This window comes from Engraulis encrasicolus, chromosome 19 (assembly GCF_034702125.1).
Source record: "Engraulis encrasicolus isolate BLACKSEA-1 chromosome 19, IST_EnEncr_1.0, whole genome shotgun sequence".
Classification (NCBI taxonomy): Eukaryota; Metazoa; Chordata; class Actinopteri; order Clupeiformes; family Engraulidae; genus Engraulis; species Engraulis encrasicolus.
This window is the reverse complement of record NC_085875.1, coordinates 40,082,045-40,100,173: the sequence shown is the minus strand read 5'-3', so window position 1 is coordinate 40,100,173 and position 18,129 is coordinate 40,082,045. Positions and strand designations below refer to the sequence as shown.

Below are 18,129 nucleotides of genomic sequence, written 5' to 3'. Positions count from 1 at the left end.
CTGACACGATTCAACAATGCTTTGCTGAGCAGCATCAACAGATTGATGGTTTTACAAATATTTTTCTCAGTCTCTAACAGTTTCTCTAACAGTCTCTTGTTGCCTGTATTATTCAATCAAACTATGTGACAATCAAATGCTAAGAATGAATGTCGAGAACAGCCACTGTTCGAGCAGAAATATTTTTTTAGAAAGAAAATGCGTCATGATGGGGACAATTTTATAGATTTTAGCATTACATTGCACACATTTCATCATTACACGAACACTTTTGAAACACAGCTCTACAAGGAGTAGAGTAGAGTAGAGTAGAGTATCGTTTATTGATCCCAGGGGGAAATTAAGGTGTCAAGTAGCATACACACATAAATAAAGACATAAAGACATTGTCCACAAGACATAACACACATATTTACACATAAAATAAAATAATCATATATAGCTCGCTGTTGCATACTTATTGCCAAGGCATCTCTCTCTCTCTCACACACACACACACACACACACACACACACACACACATACACACACACACACACACACACACACACACACACACACACACCAAAAATATAAAGTGTAAAGTGTCCAGTGTTCACATGTGCCTTAGCTAAGTGGCACATAGTAGCCAAGACAAGGTGGCCATAAAGTGTCCAGGAGTGTCCATAGTCTCTTTCCTAGAACAATGTCCATTGTATTCCTTAGAAAAAGAGATGGGGGGTTAAACACAAGTCACCCCCTGTGTCACTCCACACACACACACACACACACACACACACACACACACACACACACACACACACACACACACACACACACACCAAAAATAAAGTGTACATAGTCCAGGAGTATCAGTAGTCAGGGGGGTTACACACATCGCAGACTGAGTATCTACCCACACACACACACACACACACACACACACACACACACACACACACACACACACACACACACACACACACACACACACACACACACACACACACACACACACACACTCAGCTGTGCATTCCGCTGAAAAGGAGTCGAAGGGTAGAGAGTCCAGGTAAAAAGAGTATGCAGGAGTGGGATCTGTTTATGCAGTCCAGTCCCCTATGATGATCTCTCTTTGTGTGTCCTTCTGTGCAATGTTGAAAAGCTGAATGGCCCTGGGTACAAAGGACTTCCGCAGCCTGTCTGTCTTGCAGGAGATGGCGCGCAGTCTGTAGCTGAACAGGCTTCTCTGGTTGTTGAGGACTGGGTACAGTGGGTGCTTGTCGTTGTCCAAAATAGAGTCCAATCTGCCAAGTGTCCTCTTGTCGGCTGTGGTTGTGAGGGCGTCCAGTTCTGTGCCTACAACAGACCCTGCTTTCCTCACCAGCCTGTCGAGCCGTCCAGCATCTCTTTTCCTAATGCTGCCACCCCAGCATGCCACAGCATAGGAGAGCACACTGGCCATGGCAGACTGGTAGAACATCTGCAGGAGTCTGTTGCAGACATTGAAAGATCTCAGCTTTCTCAGAAAGTAGAGTCTGCTCTGGCCTTTCTTGTACAGTGCATGTGAGTTGGCAGACCAGTCCAGTTTAGAGTCCAGGTGAACACCCAGGTACTTGTATGTGGAGACTGTCTCCACAGTCTCCCCCTCGATAGAGACAGGCACCAGGGGTGGGGTGGTTCGCCTGAAGTCAATCACCATTTCTTTGGTTTTGGTGGTGTTCAGCCGCAGCTGGTTGGTTCTGCACCATTTGACAAAGTTCTCCACCAGTCCCCTGTACTCCCCCTCCTGCCCATCTTTGATGCATCCAACAATGGCCGTGTCATCCGAGAACTTTTGCATGTGGCAGGTCTTCGTGTTGTAGTTGAAGTCAGTGGTGTACAGGGTGAACAGCACGGGGGAGAGCACCGTTCCTTGTGGAGCTCCAGTGCTGCTGACTACAGTCTCTGATGTGAGGTCACCTAGTCTGACGAACTGGGGCCTTCCTGTGAGGTAGTCTGGATAGTTTGGCCCGATCATCCTTAACCCCCAGAAAATGCCTTGATGTAAAAAATAATAAAAAAAACATTGGAAAAGTTTGTATTGCCTCAGCCAAAGAGATTATGTTTTTTTCCAATTTGCAAAAACAGGCTGGATAAAGACTAAAAGTATACATATATATTTGGGTAGGTCGGTTGTTTTCCAAGAGTTATTTATGAATAAAACAGTGGGGTCCTGTGTGAATACAGAAAGGGTTTTTTTGAAGTGTGAACATGAAAGATATTCACAAAGAAAATAAATATCGCAGACATGAAAACAACTGTCGAGGTATGACTCAAAGTCTAGATTCTAGACTGTTATAGCGATAAGAAATTGACAGACTTGGACCTTGGAATCACCTTGAAATCTCTCCCTATGTGGCAAGGACATAACGACTGAAGGTTATGCCCATACACCCAAACGTGTGACCTGGGAGCAGGCCAACCAAATGACCAGATAAAAAGCAAAAAAAAGTCTGCTTCAACCAGGATTTTTCTCCTCCCAATTTTTTATATATTTTTTTTTCTGGGTTCTCACTCAACACATCACAGAAAAAAAGTGGGAGCAGGAAAATCTTTTTTCTTTTTATAAGGACATAACAGCTGACATTGTTAGCCCGAGTGACATTATAATATGAAGCAATTATAACCCTAATCCTAACTGTAACAACCTTCTTATCATTTTTCAATAATAAAACTTATCCATAAGTTGATTATTTAGCTTTGCTCATATTAGTATTTTATATGACTGATGCTACACAGTGCTGGTAGAAAACACACAGATGTCTTCTTCCTGAATGTCTCAGTGGAACTCTACAGGGAGATATGGAAATTTAATAGGCTATAACATTTTCTTTCTTTCTTTCTTTCTTTCTTTCTTTCTTTCTTTCTTTCTTTCTTTCTTTCTTTCTTTCTATCTTGTTAGGGCATGATCAAAGACATGATGTGCCTGACCCCTTCATATCCACCACTACCACCACCACCATCGCTGCCTTGGACGATCTCCTGTTCCGCTAGAGTAGATGTGTTGGAGCTATACAGAGAGACTAATGATGAAGCTAGCCACCTGTATGGCAGCCCTCCCTCTCTCAAAGAGCAGTACATTCTGACCTTGCTCTCTCTCTCTCTCTCTCTCTCTCTCTCTCTCTCTCTCTCTCTCTCTCTCTCTCTCTCTCTCTCTCTCTCTCTCTCTGTCTGTCTGTCTGTCTGTCTGTCTGTCTGTCTCTCTCTCTCTCTCTCTCTCGTGCTGGAACATTGCACACCTAGCAACTGAGTCAGATACCAAATAAAGAGATGCACACAGATGTGGAAAGCATTCACCATTAGCTGAAGGTCATCTTCAGAAATGAAAGGATAACCAAGAGATTTCATTGACAGGAGATGTCCACTTTTGTGCATGGTTCGTGACAACAATCCAGTTGTTTGGATGCTGTATTGGATGACACAGACATACCATTACCAAAGATGCAGAAACCGTTCCTGCCATACTTGCCACAGTGTGTGTGTGTGTACATATTTCTGTGTGAGTGTGTGTTTGTGTGTGTGTGTGTGGGGGGGGTGTCTGCGTGTGTGAGAGTGAAGGTGAGAGAGAGGTGTATATGTGTGTGTATGTGTGTGTGTGTGTGTGTGTGTGTGTGTGTGTGTGTGTGTGTGTGTGTGTGTGTGTGAGAGTGTGTGTGTGTGTGTGTCTCCTCATCCGTCTCCATTAACCTGACCCTGCATACATTACAGCAGCAGGATCTATCACAGCTGATGAGGTTCGACATCAATCACTGTCCACTCACCATGAAGCCCACCACTCAGAACACAGAGAGATCTCTCTCTCTCTCTCTCTCTCTCTCTCTCTCTCTCTCTCTTTCTCTTTCTCTCTCTCTCTCTCACACACACATGTGTCATTTGTTTCGTTTTAAATTCTAGCTTTTCAATTCAGTTCACTGTCACATAGAAATAAAAGGTAAGAGTATAGGACACGTTGTGGCATTGTTGGATGTAAGTGTGCACGTGGTGAGGCACAGGGTAGGGGAGGGAAGTAGAATGCCATGACGTGATGACTGTGGTGGCTCATGGTGGTCTGTGTGTGAGGCTGTCTTCAGGATTTTGATTGAGAGGTCTGCACGTTTGAAATCTTTTTTGTTTGTTTGGTTACATGTAGGCCTACATGTACATGGGAGTATGGGAGTTTAACATAGGGGTTAAACATTTGCACCAGCATAGTTTCACAAAATGGAAAAATATATCATGTAAGTTATTGACCTAACTTTTCTGTCGCAAGCTCAACAAATGTATTAAACTTACTCTATGACCATTTTAGAAATAACTTGTGTTCTTATTGAAATATTGTTCAAAATGTTACTTTTCAGGGGTGTACTCATTATTGCGGTGCACTGTACCTTTCAATAAAAAAGCTGATTTAACCTTTGTCTTGCATCCAGAGGTGAATCTGGTGCAATTACTTCCAGAGCTATTTTTCTTCCCGTGTAGAAGCTTAGCGCTGGATGACAAGGGGGGTCGATGTGCTCAGGGGGGAGGAGGGAGATGTCATCCAGACCTGCCCCCTGGCCCCTGCACACTGCAGTTGAACATACTTGGAATCTGGGGTCAGCTGGGGCCCCAAGCAAAAATTCAAGGGAATGAACATGAACAAAAATCCACACCATTTTTTAGTTAAGTGTGAGCAGTTATTTACAATCTAGGGGGCTTTGGGGGCCCCAAGCGGCTGCCTGCCTAGCCTGGTGACAAGATATGCCTCTGCTTGCACCTCGACTTGGTATGTGAACAATTTGTGTTGTCCTCTGAGTCTTCAGTCCATGGACACTGAAAAAGCATTGGCAGTACCAAGCCCTGATAGGCCCACATTGAACCAGGTTGAGGAACTGGCAGTAAAGTTTGTTTGCTGCCAATATGGGTCTTTAGAAACAACTATGAACAATCCAGATGGCACTGCACAATTGCTCTGCACAACGCATCACGGTGCATTTCTGTAAGCTAGTTGTTCTAGTGAAGCCTGGAACAGGTATCTATTTGTTCTCTCAATGTCTTCAAACAACAGGATTTCAAATGTATGCTATTGGCTTAGGATCAATCAACAGAATTCTGTTGTTCATCACAAGACAAGCCTGGATAAATGATTCTCTCTCTCTCTCTCTCTCTCTCTCCACTGTCTGCATCAAAAGAGGCAGTCTCCACGGCAACCCAGAGTCCAGAAGTGTTGTTCTCCCTGGCAGCAGCAGCTGTTGACTTGTGTCTTAGTTTAAAGGCTGCATCATGGCTGGTGTTTTGGGCAGCGCTCCAACACTGGCCTCTTCATCCTTGCTTAAGTCAACCATCACTCACCCAGATGTCTCAGTTTTCAACTCCAAATTGCTTTCACTTTCACCAACACTTTCACAGATCTGTTCTGTTCTACAGTACCACTGACATGTCTGTCCAATTTAACAACTTTGAAATGAACACGGACACGCACGCACGCATGGATGTACACACATATTCTCTCACTCTCTCCCTCTCTCCCCAACACATTGGGAGCTTACTGCAGTCTAAACGTAGGCTACAGGTTAAAGGATCATCTTATATCGCCCAGCCTGACAGTAGAGATGGGATTTATGGCTCTTTTTTGGGATCCGGATCTTAGTGGCTCGTTCCTTTCAAAGAGCCGTTCAAAAAACTGGCTCTTTTGGCTCTTTTTTAAATTATTTATTCAGTGTTAAGAATGTAATATTTTGACTCCACCTCAAGGTAATTTTGTCCAAACAACAACTGATTATTCTCCTGCTTCTAAAGACCATTTTTGCCTCTCTTTGAGGCAAACAATTGTGTTTTTTCCCAAATTTAATTACTCTGGTTGAGGTCACGTGCTTAAAATGAATGAAAAATGAACGAAACAATGGTTGAGTGGCTCCCCCAGCTGTGATCCGGTTCCCATCGTTCACTTCAGGGAGCCGTTCAAAAGAACCGGTTCGTTCATGAACGACACACCTCTACCTGACAGCTGTGTTCTTCACACATTTACACGTAAACAAGTCGCCCACACTGTTTGTCAGGGACACTTGCTTATTTATAGAACAGATATTTGAAATTACTTAGGTCTGGCCACTTACACCGCATTGTCTCTCCGTTCTTTTCCTGCAGATTATATCTGCAATGGCTGCTGTTTCTTTTACCCGATATACTTGCACAAATGCGTTGCCGCACAAAGAAAATAGAACTGTTTCTCTATACATTTCCTTAGCACTTTGAGCAGGGGGGTATTAAGTCAAACACATTTAGTTCCATCCTTTCAAAATATAATACCTACTGTAAACTGAGCAAGAACAAGACTAGGCTACTGTTCTCAAAATGCCTGTGTGTGTGTGTGTGTGTGTGTGTGTGTGTGTGTGTGTGTGTGTGTGTGTGTGTGTGTGTGTGTGTGTGTGTGTGTGTGTGTGTGTGTTTCAAGTGTGTCGAATGAGAGTCAGAGGGGGCTCCTTCACACCTCTGCTCTAGGTAATGTGGCGTGCTAATACAATAATAATGGCGAGGCAAAGTTGATTTATGGAGGCCGGGCTGTATCACTGTAAATCTCTTCACTGTGGGTTTGTGTATATGGATGTGTGCCGTGTGCAACCCAGACTGCAATCTCAAAGGACACTCACTGGCGGGTGAAAGGGTTTTGATTGCCACTGCTCCTAACCTAGTCGCGGTCATGAAGATGGTGGTGGCTGGACTTAGTGATCACAGTGAGACTGACATGCTACATGGCACCATATTCAAAGCACACATAAGTGGCATTGTAAATTGCCCTATACCAAGGGCACAGATTGTACAGTGATCGGAAGTGGTGCATAAACTGTATGTTGATACGTCATGGCAGGACTGTGAACTCCATTTCTGAAATTTGACAAGAGATTTATGCAATTTGAGAGAGAAAGGAGAGCTCTGCTGACTTGTATGTAGGCCTACTCCCACTACAGCCCTACTGCTAAATATGAAGCCCCAGCTGTTTGCAGACCTACAATATTTGACTGCTCTTGGCAGAAGCCTCTAGCAGATTAAACGAGCGTTTATAGTAGCACTGAAGGCAATATCTTTCATTACTGTGTAAATTAAAAAAGCAGCTTAAACTTATTGTAACTGTGTTTATTGGACTTTTTTAGTCGACAGTGACAGGCTCAACATTTAGCCTAGCCTACTTGTTTATGGAGCCCCCCTTAAGGTCATTGTGGTCATGTTCTCTGCTCATTGATCTTGCTGCCTCATGGTAGCCTGGTGAACCAGCGCCAAAATGTTTTGTCTACGGGTGGGTCTGGCCTCGCATAATGATTCAATGAAGCCAGAATGCCATGAATCTGGCAAACCAATTACAACGCAAAGATGTGTTTTGAATCAAAGTGGGCAGGGTTTTGAGGGAAGGTTGTTCTCATCAACAATCTTCGTATGTATTATGCATCGAGGCCAGACTAAATTAGACATCCACATTTAGTCTGGTTTATCAGGCTAGCATCATGGATGTCATCCTTTTCTGAGAACTATCAGAAGAACTTAAAATGTGAAGTCAAGCAAGCAATTCACCCAATTTGATATTGAGGAATAGTGAAAATCTAAAGTAGGATATAGGGGAACACATAATATGCCTTTCAGATATAGGCCTACACATAACACAGAAAGGCTAATATTTAATTTTAGCTTTTTCAATAGATAGATCTCAAGGCTGCTAAGGTTAAGGTTTCCAGGGTAACCCATTTTGAAAGAGCATGGTTGCAGTCACTGCACTCAGCGGGAATATTCATTTAAAATCCACATGCGATGGTAAATGCTTTTGCCTTCACTCAGAGGGAATAAAGAAAAGAGAAGAGGTTTCATAATTGCCTTTTTATGGGAGCTTTCTTATAAACGAATGAACGCCAGAGCTACAGAGAGTGAGAGTGTTAGGGTGCTCTCGAGGCAGCATCTATTCAGACCAGACTCATCTGTACTGTAAAAGACCTGCTGCTCATCCGTCATCTAATACTCCAGGGTACAGTACAGTTTGACAAACAGCATTATCATCTTCAAAGTCATCCGCCATAGTAATGGTCTGCCATTTTCAATCCCCCTGTCTGGTGCTGTGCTAATGCTCTATTTTGCTGAACAGCTCCAGCCGCATTGAGGAGAACTAATCAGACTTTATTATTTCCTGAGTGTAGTCTTCTATGAACAGCTACAATGGTAAAAAAAACAACAACAACACAAGCTCAGGTTTGAACATGTTTAAAAGCAATGATGAAAGCAAATGATTTTACAGTTGTACCTTGCTTGAAGGCAATATTTTAAAATGATGTCATGGCTCATCAGATTCTAAAAACACACACCACAATGTCCAGGTTTGAGTGAGGAGCATTTTATTAAGAAATCACACTAATACTGTTAGAAACTATGCATAAATATCTGAATTGTTCCAGAGAGTAGGCAGCAGTCACATCTGACGAGTCAATGACTAATTGTTTATTTATTTATTTGTTTTTTTTAAACAGTTCATTTGGCTTTGCACCTTCTTCACCAGTACAATGGAATTCATAACAGAACCATGGGAGGATTTTGACGACAAAGAGTTTGAGAAAGAAACGAAATAAAGAGGGATTGGGAAAACTGGTTTGAAAGAGAGAGAGAGAGAGAGAAAGAAGAGCGTATAAATAACTCTCATTGTTTTAGCAGCCACAAAAGGCTGAGGATGGGCAACAAAGGCACTCGAGCTTAATTGGGTACAGTGACAGCGTATTCAATTCTGTACCTTACAATCAAGAGTGCCAGCACTGACATTGATACACAACGGTCTATTGTTTAGACCCGGCAGGTGCTTACACATTCTTTTATAGAACCTCATTCATATCAGCCATCATAAAAAAACAAAGCAAAGCAATTGTCGGGAAGTTTTGCGGAAATTGTACCATTCAGAAGGCTTCGATACAAAAAAAGGGGTTAGGAGTGCATGAATGTGGAGGGGGTAAAACAAGACCTCAGAACGTCAAAGGAAAAAAGAAATCCTCAGTTTGCCAACACGGAGGGAGGTTTAAAAGGGTAAAAAAAGGAAGAAGTTAAACTCTGAACGTCAATGGAAGAAAAGTATCCTCAGTTCATCGGGGGTGTCTAGTTAGTGTTTTCTGTTGAGAACCTGCTCTGGCTTTTGTTTTTTCATACCCAGATGCATTATGCTTTCAGTAACAATAAAGTTGCGTCTCTCTAGTCGTTGGAGACCCACTTATGACAAAAAACGTATTACATGGCCCCGGGGGAGAGAGGGAGTCAAATTTAGCAGACAGTTGCTTTCCTATGTAAATGTCTCCACAGTTTAAAAAAAGAGAGAGAGAGAGAGAGAGCTGGGGAGATGGAACACGAGGGAAATAGAATATGTCAGAGAACAGGAGAGGAGGAAGAAGTGCCATGGAGAAAGAGAAAGAGACAGGATAGATGAGAGACAGTGAGGCACAGAGAAATAAAAGAGAGCCATGGAGGAATATTGGGGTGGGAAGGGCATACAATAATCTCTCACAACAGACATGGACCCCCTATAAAAAGTGTTCAACTGTACTGGCGGATATATTCTTTTGGAGATGGGATGTGGAGGCAGCTTGCATTGTGTATTGGTGGGCAAGGTAAACAAGGGGCTTGCTGCCTGTATGTGTTTGAATGTACTGTATGCATGTGTGTACGTGTTTGGGTCAGAGGAGGATGGATGGACAATACACCCACCTAACCGGCCCATCATTTATCATGTATATTTATATTTCCCCGTCCTACGCCCCATATTTAGGCAGCACTGCATGTATGCATGTATGTAGGTATGTAGTATGCATGTTTGTATGTGTTTCCTATATGGGACAGGGGAGGTTGGATGGACAACACCCACCTAACTGCCCCAAGTCCCCATCCTAAGCCCCATATTTAGGCAGCATTGCATGCATGTAGTATGCATGTTTGTATGTGTTTCCTATATGGGACAGGGGAGGTTGGATGGACAACACCCACCCCGTCCCCCTCAAGAGCTTTTAGGCAGCACTGTATATATGAAACGTGTATGCATGTGTTTCCTATATATGATCTGTGTATGCATGTGTGTATGTGTGTCCTATATACGAATTGTATACGCATGTGCGTATGTGTTTCCAATATGGTTTAGGCAAGAATGAATGGGCAAATAAACCCCCACCCACCCCCCTCTCTCCCTCATGGCGCCCTTCTGAGACCAAGCCCCCACCCCCCTCTTTAGGCAGCGCTGGAGACGGCCAACTTCTTCAGGTGGTCCATGAAGACCTGCAAGCTCACGTCGTCCGTCAGGATGGGCGCCCCCGACTCCTGAGCAAGACACAGAGAAGACATTTAGATTAGACAGGATGGCTGGCAGACGCTTGCTCACACACTTCAATATCTAGACCAGAGAAAGTCTGTAATAGCATAACATTAGACCTGGAGCAAGCCAACGGGCAAGTTATTATCTTGCTTATTTATTACTGAAGGACACACACACACACACACACACACACACACACACACACACACACACACACACACACACACACACACACACACACACACACACACACACACACACACACACACACACACACACACACACACACACACTACTTGGAACTGCCTTTCAGACCACACACGCACACCCATACACTCACACACCACACATCTTACCTGGCCCCAGGCATACATGTTGTTGTGGGTCTGAGATGGATTGACTTTGGAGAGCAGGAAGCGAGCCTGCAGGGGGAGAGAAGGCATCCCATCAGCTGACTGCTACACCGTGTAGAGTAGTGTAGTGTAGTGTAGTGTAGTGTAGTGTAGTGTAGTGTAGTGTAGTGTAGTGTGAGCAGCAGCATCCTGCTGGAACAGAGGCCTGGAGCCCAATGACTAACCAGGATAAGGGGACAGCCTGCTATGCATGTCCACTGATGGTGTTGGCCACACCCGAGACAAATTCCTTTGAAAGCCCCCCTCCACTCAATACATACAATGTAATGGGGACACAATTCGGGGCCCTGCCTCTCCCTGGACTGACCACTTAGTCCCCACCCCCTGCCGTTCTCCCGGATGCTATGTAGTGTAGTGAGCAACAGCCTCCTGCTGGAACAGGGGCCTGGAGGAGGTCAATGACTACACCAGGCTCTGGAGGCCAGCAAGACACATGCTTCACAGACAGCCATGTTAACGTCATTGATCAGGAATCATAAATAAAAGAATGTAATGCCCCCATTCGCCCGAGGAACAACCAACAGGATAAGAGTTGCTGTGGTGAAGCAGTGTTGCGGACATCACAATCTTTTATTTTGGATTTCAGCTTACTTTTCTGGCACCTGGCCAGTCGGGTAGGATGAGCACACACACTGGGAGCACTGCTATTATTTTGAAGACGACGATACATTCTATTTGATATCATGGATCATTTCATGATATGACCCATTGTCCCAACATGGATCATTTAATTAACTATCAATGGAATCTCATTTTCTGTTCTTTTTTTATGCTAGATTTTATGTGGAAGGGTATTTATCCTTTTCTATGTGACAGTGTATAACAAAGACAGACATTGCTTGGTTTCCATCCTTTCCTTCTGCATTGTACAGTGAATGTTTACGATTTGAGCTTTGCTTTGATGTGCATGTTTATATTATACCAGTTTCATATTTCAATATTCTACTGAATATTGTGTGAGTGTTCTGTGTTTGTATATTTATATCATGCAAGTGCTGATATGCATGTGTATCATGTAGTGATAGTTTGTCTATATCTGCGTTCTTATCTACATTTATCAGTCAGTGTCAGTGTTTGCAATGTCAGTGTTTGCAATGTCAGTGTTTGCAATGTGCATGTTTACAGTATGTTAGCGTCACGTGTGTGTGTGCATGTGGATGCTTACGCCTGTGTCTGTTTGATGGGAGTGTCTGCATGTGCATTTCTAGTCGGCTTGTGTATGTACAGTCAATCCGGAAAGTATTCACAGCGCTTCACTTTTTCGACATTTTATTATCTTACAGCCTTATTCCAAATGTTACAAATGAATCTCTGTTGTCAAAATCCTACACAAATTATTCCATTATGACCATGTGAAAAACAAGTTGTCTTGACAGTTTTGAAAATTTATAAAAATAAAAAACAAAGAAATCATTTTTACAAAAGTATTCACAGCCTTTGCTTAATACCTTGTAGAACTACCTTTGGCAGCAACTACATTTTTCAAAATGAAAATGGGATTAAAAGGGAGGTCATCAGTGCGTGTTTCAACCTTTCAGTGCATTGAAATTGTACATTTTCAGTCTGCGCCTGGCTAAAATAGATGGGTGTGAGTTTTGAATGAAATCCTATGGAGAGTATCATGATCTGCTTCTGTAGTCACAGTGCATGTTGACATGCATGCTTCTTTAGATATAATTCAGATTTCCCATGTTTCCAATGCATTCATACATCCCAAAACGATGTCAGTCCCACTGCCATGCTTGATGAGCCAGATGATGCATTTTTGGAAAACTGACTTGTTTACCACCACACTTAACACCATGTAAAGCAAATGTGTTTATCTTGGTCTCAGACCACACGACATGGTTCCACTGATCCATATCCTTGGTCTGTTTATCTCTCTTGACACCAAGATAAACAAATTTGCTTTAGATGGCGTCAAGCATGTGTGGTGGTAAACAAGTGAGTTTTACACAAAAAGTGCATCATCTGGCTAGTCAAGCATTGTAGTGGGACTTACATGGTTTGACGATGTATGGATACCGTCAACATTGGAAATCTGAATTACACCTAAAGAAACATGCATGACAACATTTACTGGGACTACTGAAGCAGATCATGATACTCTCCATAGGATTTCATTCAAAACTCACACCCATCTATTTTAGCCAGGTGCAGACTCAAAATGTACAATTTCAATGTACTGAAAGGTTGAAACACACACCAATGACCTCCCTTTTAATCCCAAATTAATTTCGAAATGAAAAAAAAATAATGTAGTTGCTGCCAAAGGTGGTTCCACAAAGTATTAAGCAAAGGCTGTGAATACTTTTGTAAATATGATCTCTTTATTTTTTATTTTTTTAAATTTTCAAAACCGTCAAGACAACTTGTTTTTCACATGGTCATAATGGAATAATTTGTGCAGGATTTTGACAACAGAGATTCATTTGTAGCATTAGGAATAAGGCTGTAAGATAATAAAATGTGAAAAAAGTGAAGCGCTGTGAATACTTTCCGGATTGACTGTATGCATGTTTGAGTATGTGAGTGCTATGCGTGTGTGTGTGTGTATGTTTACGTCTGTGTCTACTGTATGTTATGTTAGTGTCTGGGGCTGGTGGCCCCGGTTGGCCCCCCTGTGTTCTGACCTGGCTGCCCCCGTGCTCCGTGTCGATGTAGCGGGGCATGGGGAAGCGGCTGTGCAGGATCTCCTGAGCGTCGTCCACCGGCGCCTGCAGGAGGTGCTTGAAGTTCTCATACTCGGGCATTTCCTGGTAGCCTGCCTTCCGCCACTGAGCCACCGTCTAGGGAGAGGGAGAGAGAGAGAGAGGGAGAGGGAGAGAGAGAGAGAGAGAGAGAGAGAGAGAGAGAATGGAAGAGGGAGGAAGAGGGGGTGGGTGGCAGGGGGCAGGAATGGGGGAGAGAGAGAGACAGGGGGCATGGTGTGGCGTGAGACTAAGGACATTAAAGAGAGACAGGGCAGGCGAGGACGTGTGACAGACCCTTGATTTCTACAGCCTACACAGGGGCTGACGTCAAGAACAGTTGTTTTCTTTTTATGATGAAATAAAAGTCACCGTATTCTTTTTCATCACTCTGACACCACAGACTCCTGCGATAGGGACAGGAAGACTTGGCTGAGAAACATGTCTGAAACAATACCAGTTCAACTAAAGGTCAAATAAACAAACATTTCTAACAAACCAATCCCACTGTATCAATAACGAATACAATACTGTTAAGTCTTGATGACTCAGCATTGTAAATCCTGTTAAATGATCTCTTCACCGCACATACGGATTCTGTCCAGCAGTTCCTCTTTATTATCCCTTTTACAGAGACAGATTTTCCCCCAGCGCAGTGAAGCAGTTCAATTTCTCTGAGTCTCTTGCACATCAAGCTGCAACTGTGATGCGTTTCATCCCACAGCTTCCAGCTTGAACACTCCTCTATCACTCAAACTTCCTCTACACACAGATACACACACACACACACACACACACACACACACGCACGCACGCACGCACGCACGCACGCACGCACGCACGCACGCACGCACGCACGCACACCTCTTTTAAAATAATCGAAGATAAATTGGCTAAAGTGGCTCTAATAGGTCGGAGAGGTGGTTAAGTCGGTCTTGACTGAAAGTGACAAACACAGTCTGTACATTGTGTACCACCAACGTCCTCACCCAGACTCCCACATGCAGTAATTTGTGTTCTGTTTACAGGTTAGACTACCTTTTAGAAATACAATTTCATATACACCTACATGCACTGGATCTAGTACCATCATCAGTAGGATATGTTCTTTGTATACATTTATTTCCAGTTCATTTCAAGATTTGCACACATAAAAATAAAGTTGTTATTTCAAAAGAATAGCCTCATATAACACCACAGAGATGTATTGTAGTTATTCCAAACATTTCCCTTTGCTGGCTATACACCAGACAAGGGATGTTACAGTGCATCCACATAACAGTTAAAATCATTCCCAGCCGTGGAAAATGACACCAATTAAAAACACTTTCTAACGAGGTCTCACTTTTCTTTGTCGGTGTAAATCACAAGTGTGTTGTGAATGGGTATGTCAGTCTGATGTAACTTATTATCAGCGCTACCAGAGCCGCTTCCCCCTTACTGCAAGACTTGCAAAGCATTTCCCTTCTGCTGAAACGTACAAAACCCCCCAAATCTGCTGGAGTGAGGCCAGTTGGCTCTCCAATTGGGAGTGATTTCACGGTTTTGCCTGACAGTGTCGGCAGGGGAGGGAGGGGAGACCTGAGATTCTGGAAAGTGTTTTGGCCTTTCGCTCAACACCCCGGCAGACACCCACACCCACACCCACACCCACGTGTATGCGAACAAGTACACAGGTGCATACACACTGCCACACACACAAACCCAAACAAACACACGTGATGAGCACACATACATAAACACACGCCTACACACACACAGAGTCCCTGCTTACCTCTCCATGGTAGATGAGGATCTGGAAGAAGGTGTCCATGAGAAGGATTCGGTCAGGCAAGATGCTGCTGCTGTCCAACAACACGGGCTGCACGAAACAACACAGCATGACAACACAACATTAATCAGTACAATATGGTATAGGAGAAACAATACAACATGACAACACAACAACAATCAGTACAATACGGTAAGGTAGAAACAACACAACACGACAAAACAACATTAAACCCATTAAGACCTAATGCGTATGAAAAATGTAAAATGTTACAAAGTTGTCAGTTGGCCTTGTTGGGGTGCAGGCTGTGTTGAACAAATGTGATTCCCAGTTTTAATGGGTCAATAACAATAGAGGTATGGTGGAAGTCTTTATCATCTTTCAGGGAGCTTTGATTCAACGAGAGCAAACAGCCACTTTCTAACCCACACCGTGACAGAGATGTGGGCGTTTGTTCTGAGTTCGGTGGCCACTTGCTGAGGCAGCGTTAGAAATTTCACTCTTTGTTGTTCTGCCAAACCAGACAAAATTCTTCAGGATCTTGTGGAAGCAAATATGGGGAAAGTTGGCGTTATTTTTGGGTTTGTAAAGTAGGAGCAACTGGTTCTGTACCATGTGATCACAAGGTCCATGAAGCACATGGAAGTCACATGGTTTGCGCATAGAACGAGAAAAAAGTGGTTTCTTTCTATTGTAACAGGGTTAGCCAACAGTCCCATTCTAACCAATCCAGCTACAAGTTTGCTCATCTTCGTGACTCGATTCATCTCGGAAAGACAGAACACTGGTACTTTAATTAAAGTACTTTGCTAGTGTCTCAGCCAGAGTCACAGAATCTTTTCTCTAGGGAGAGAACCAAGGAGGGTGAAAAAGTGCCCTGTCAGTTCCATCCCCGGGAACTAATTAGCCATAGTAAGTCTGGCATGTACGTCTTTATCCCCTCTGGGTACAAAGCACAAAAAGGGCTACCAGTACTGAATCAGTCACACCTAACTGCCACCACAGCCCAGCAGCACGGCACGGCACGGCACGGACGGCACAACACAACACAACACAACACAGCACAGCACATCACACTACACCAGCTGCCTAGCTGCTGCTGCTGCTGCGAGACCTCAGCCACTTGGAGCTATTGAGGGCGTGAAGGTCATTAGCTGTGCTAACAGACGCCGGCTGGTAGAGCAGGAGATTTTTTTTTAAAGAGAGAAACACATGAGGCCTCAAGCACTTGTATCCTGGTAACCGGGTCCTGACGATGGATGCTGGTATGTGTGTGTATTTGACCCTGTACAAATCCATCTGGCCATAAAAGAAGGCATAAATATAGGAACGAGCAAACACACATATAGGTGCGTGTGCACAGACACACACAAACAGCCAAATCTCACTAATTATGTCCTTGTCAATTAATTCTTCACGGTGAGAAATTGAGTATTCTGCAGCTGTCTCCCTTGTTCTCTCTCCCTCCCTCTCTCTCATAATAGTCTTGAGATCTGTAGTGCTTTGCTCACTCGAAAACCACCACTTATCATTAGCCATCATTTCACAGCCTTAATGCAGAGAGAGTGCGGCTATAAAGAGTGAGTGGGTGAGCGAATGCCGTGGAAGAAAAAAAAAAAACAACCAAAAAACAGAGTGAGATCGAAAAAGACATCAGTGCAGCAGCAAATGTGGTGGAGAGAGAGAGAGCAGCCCACTTCCCTGAGTGAGGCGGCTGAAATGGCAAATAAAAGCTGATACCAAACAAGCAAAATATTGACTCAATCGATGAAACGGCCACATCAATGCTTCTGCCATTAAGACTCAAGAGTCATTCATTAGAAAGCATTAGGGCAGCCAGCAGAGCTTCTTGGCCTGAAAAGAGGTGGAGGACGGCCTTGCTCCCCCACAGGGGACAGCTTCCACTGGGCCTGGGAAATAACCATCTGAAAGGGGCCCCCTCTCAATACCTACAATGTACTGGGAATGGGGGCCTGAAACTGACCCGTTTGTCACAAAATACCCATGTTCATAAAACAAACAAATAAATAATCTTAACTAAAAAAAAGTGTGTATCTGTTAGGACAACTGACTTTAAACGAATACATCTAAAACCTGTCACAAAGCCATAGCATATGCTCTCAATGTTCTGTTTTTTGTTTGGTATGCCTGTCTGTGTCACATGTCTAGTGCCAACGAGTGTGCTGCAAGTACAATTAAAGTTACTAAACTAATGCATTTGCTTTTGGGCTTGTCCCTGGAGAAAAAGACCACATGCAGCCAGAGTGAGGCAGTGTGAAGACAGAGTAGAAATGAACATGTTGCCTGCAGTGTACCGGCAGTGGGTGGGTCTGCGTATGCATATAGCTCTCTGTGCCTTATGTGTGCCTGCCATCTGCATGTTGTGTGAGTGTCTTAAAGGCTCTTCAGTGAAAGCCCCCTCCATTACGGCACTTCATGACGGAACACAATTTGGTCTGTGATGTTTGCAGAACTTTGATTTGCATTTCATGCTAGTGAAAAGAGCAATAGGGGAATACCTATAAATAAAGCTTCTGTTTGTTGATGTACCCATATGTTGGTTGAAAAATTAACAATATTAGTAGTGACTTTTTTCTATTTGATGCAATATGCTGTGTTTCTAATGGAAGATACTGGCCTTATATAGTGACATGCTATGAGTCGTGAAAATGACATTCTGGCAGAGACAGACGCACACAAGTGCGTCAAGTAAAAAAAATGAGAGGACACCTTTTTCCATGCATCAAGGCATTATGGCGGCCAAACTGTAGCGATGCATAGCCTTGCAGCCCCTGTATGCATTAGAGTGCGCCAACTAAATACAGTAAGTCCTCTTATAGGCCAGTCAATCTAGCTCTAAAAAGGCCCAAACCCGGGATAAATTGCAATAGTAATCGTTCCTACTTTAAAGTGATCCTTAAATCCCCTTGTATCACATATTAAAAATCAACAGCTTTA

The 18,129-nt window shown here is 43.5% G+C and overlaps 1 protein-coding gene across 2 annotated transcripts in view; it reads right to left on the bottom strand.

Moving 5' to 3' along the window:
• Positions 1-9,908: 9,908 nt before the first annotated feature.
• The window catches only part of sec23a (Sec23 homolog A, coat complex II component), a 47,757-nt gene continuing 39,536 nt past the window's right edge, over positions 9,909-18,129 (bottom strand). For both annotated transcript variants that reach the window (XM_063184392.1, XM_063184393.1), the window contains exons 17-20: positions 15,175-15,261; positions 13,344-13,499; positions 10,654-10,719; positions 9,909-10,302 (exon numbers count right to left, since the gene is read on the bottom strand). In XM_063184392.1, the coding sequence (XP_063040462.1) occupies positions 10,213-10,302; positions 10,654-10,719; positions 13,344-13,499; positions 15,175-15,261 (399 nt within the window). In that variant the 3' untranslated portion in view covers positions 9,909-10,212. The remainder of the gene's footprint in view (positions 10,303-10,653; positions 10,720-13,343; positions 13,500-15,174; positions 15,262-18,129) is intronic.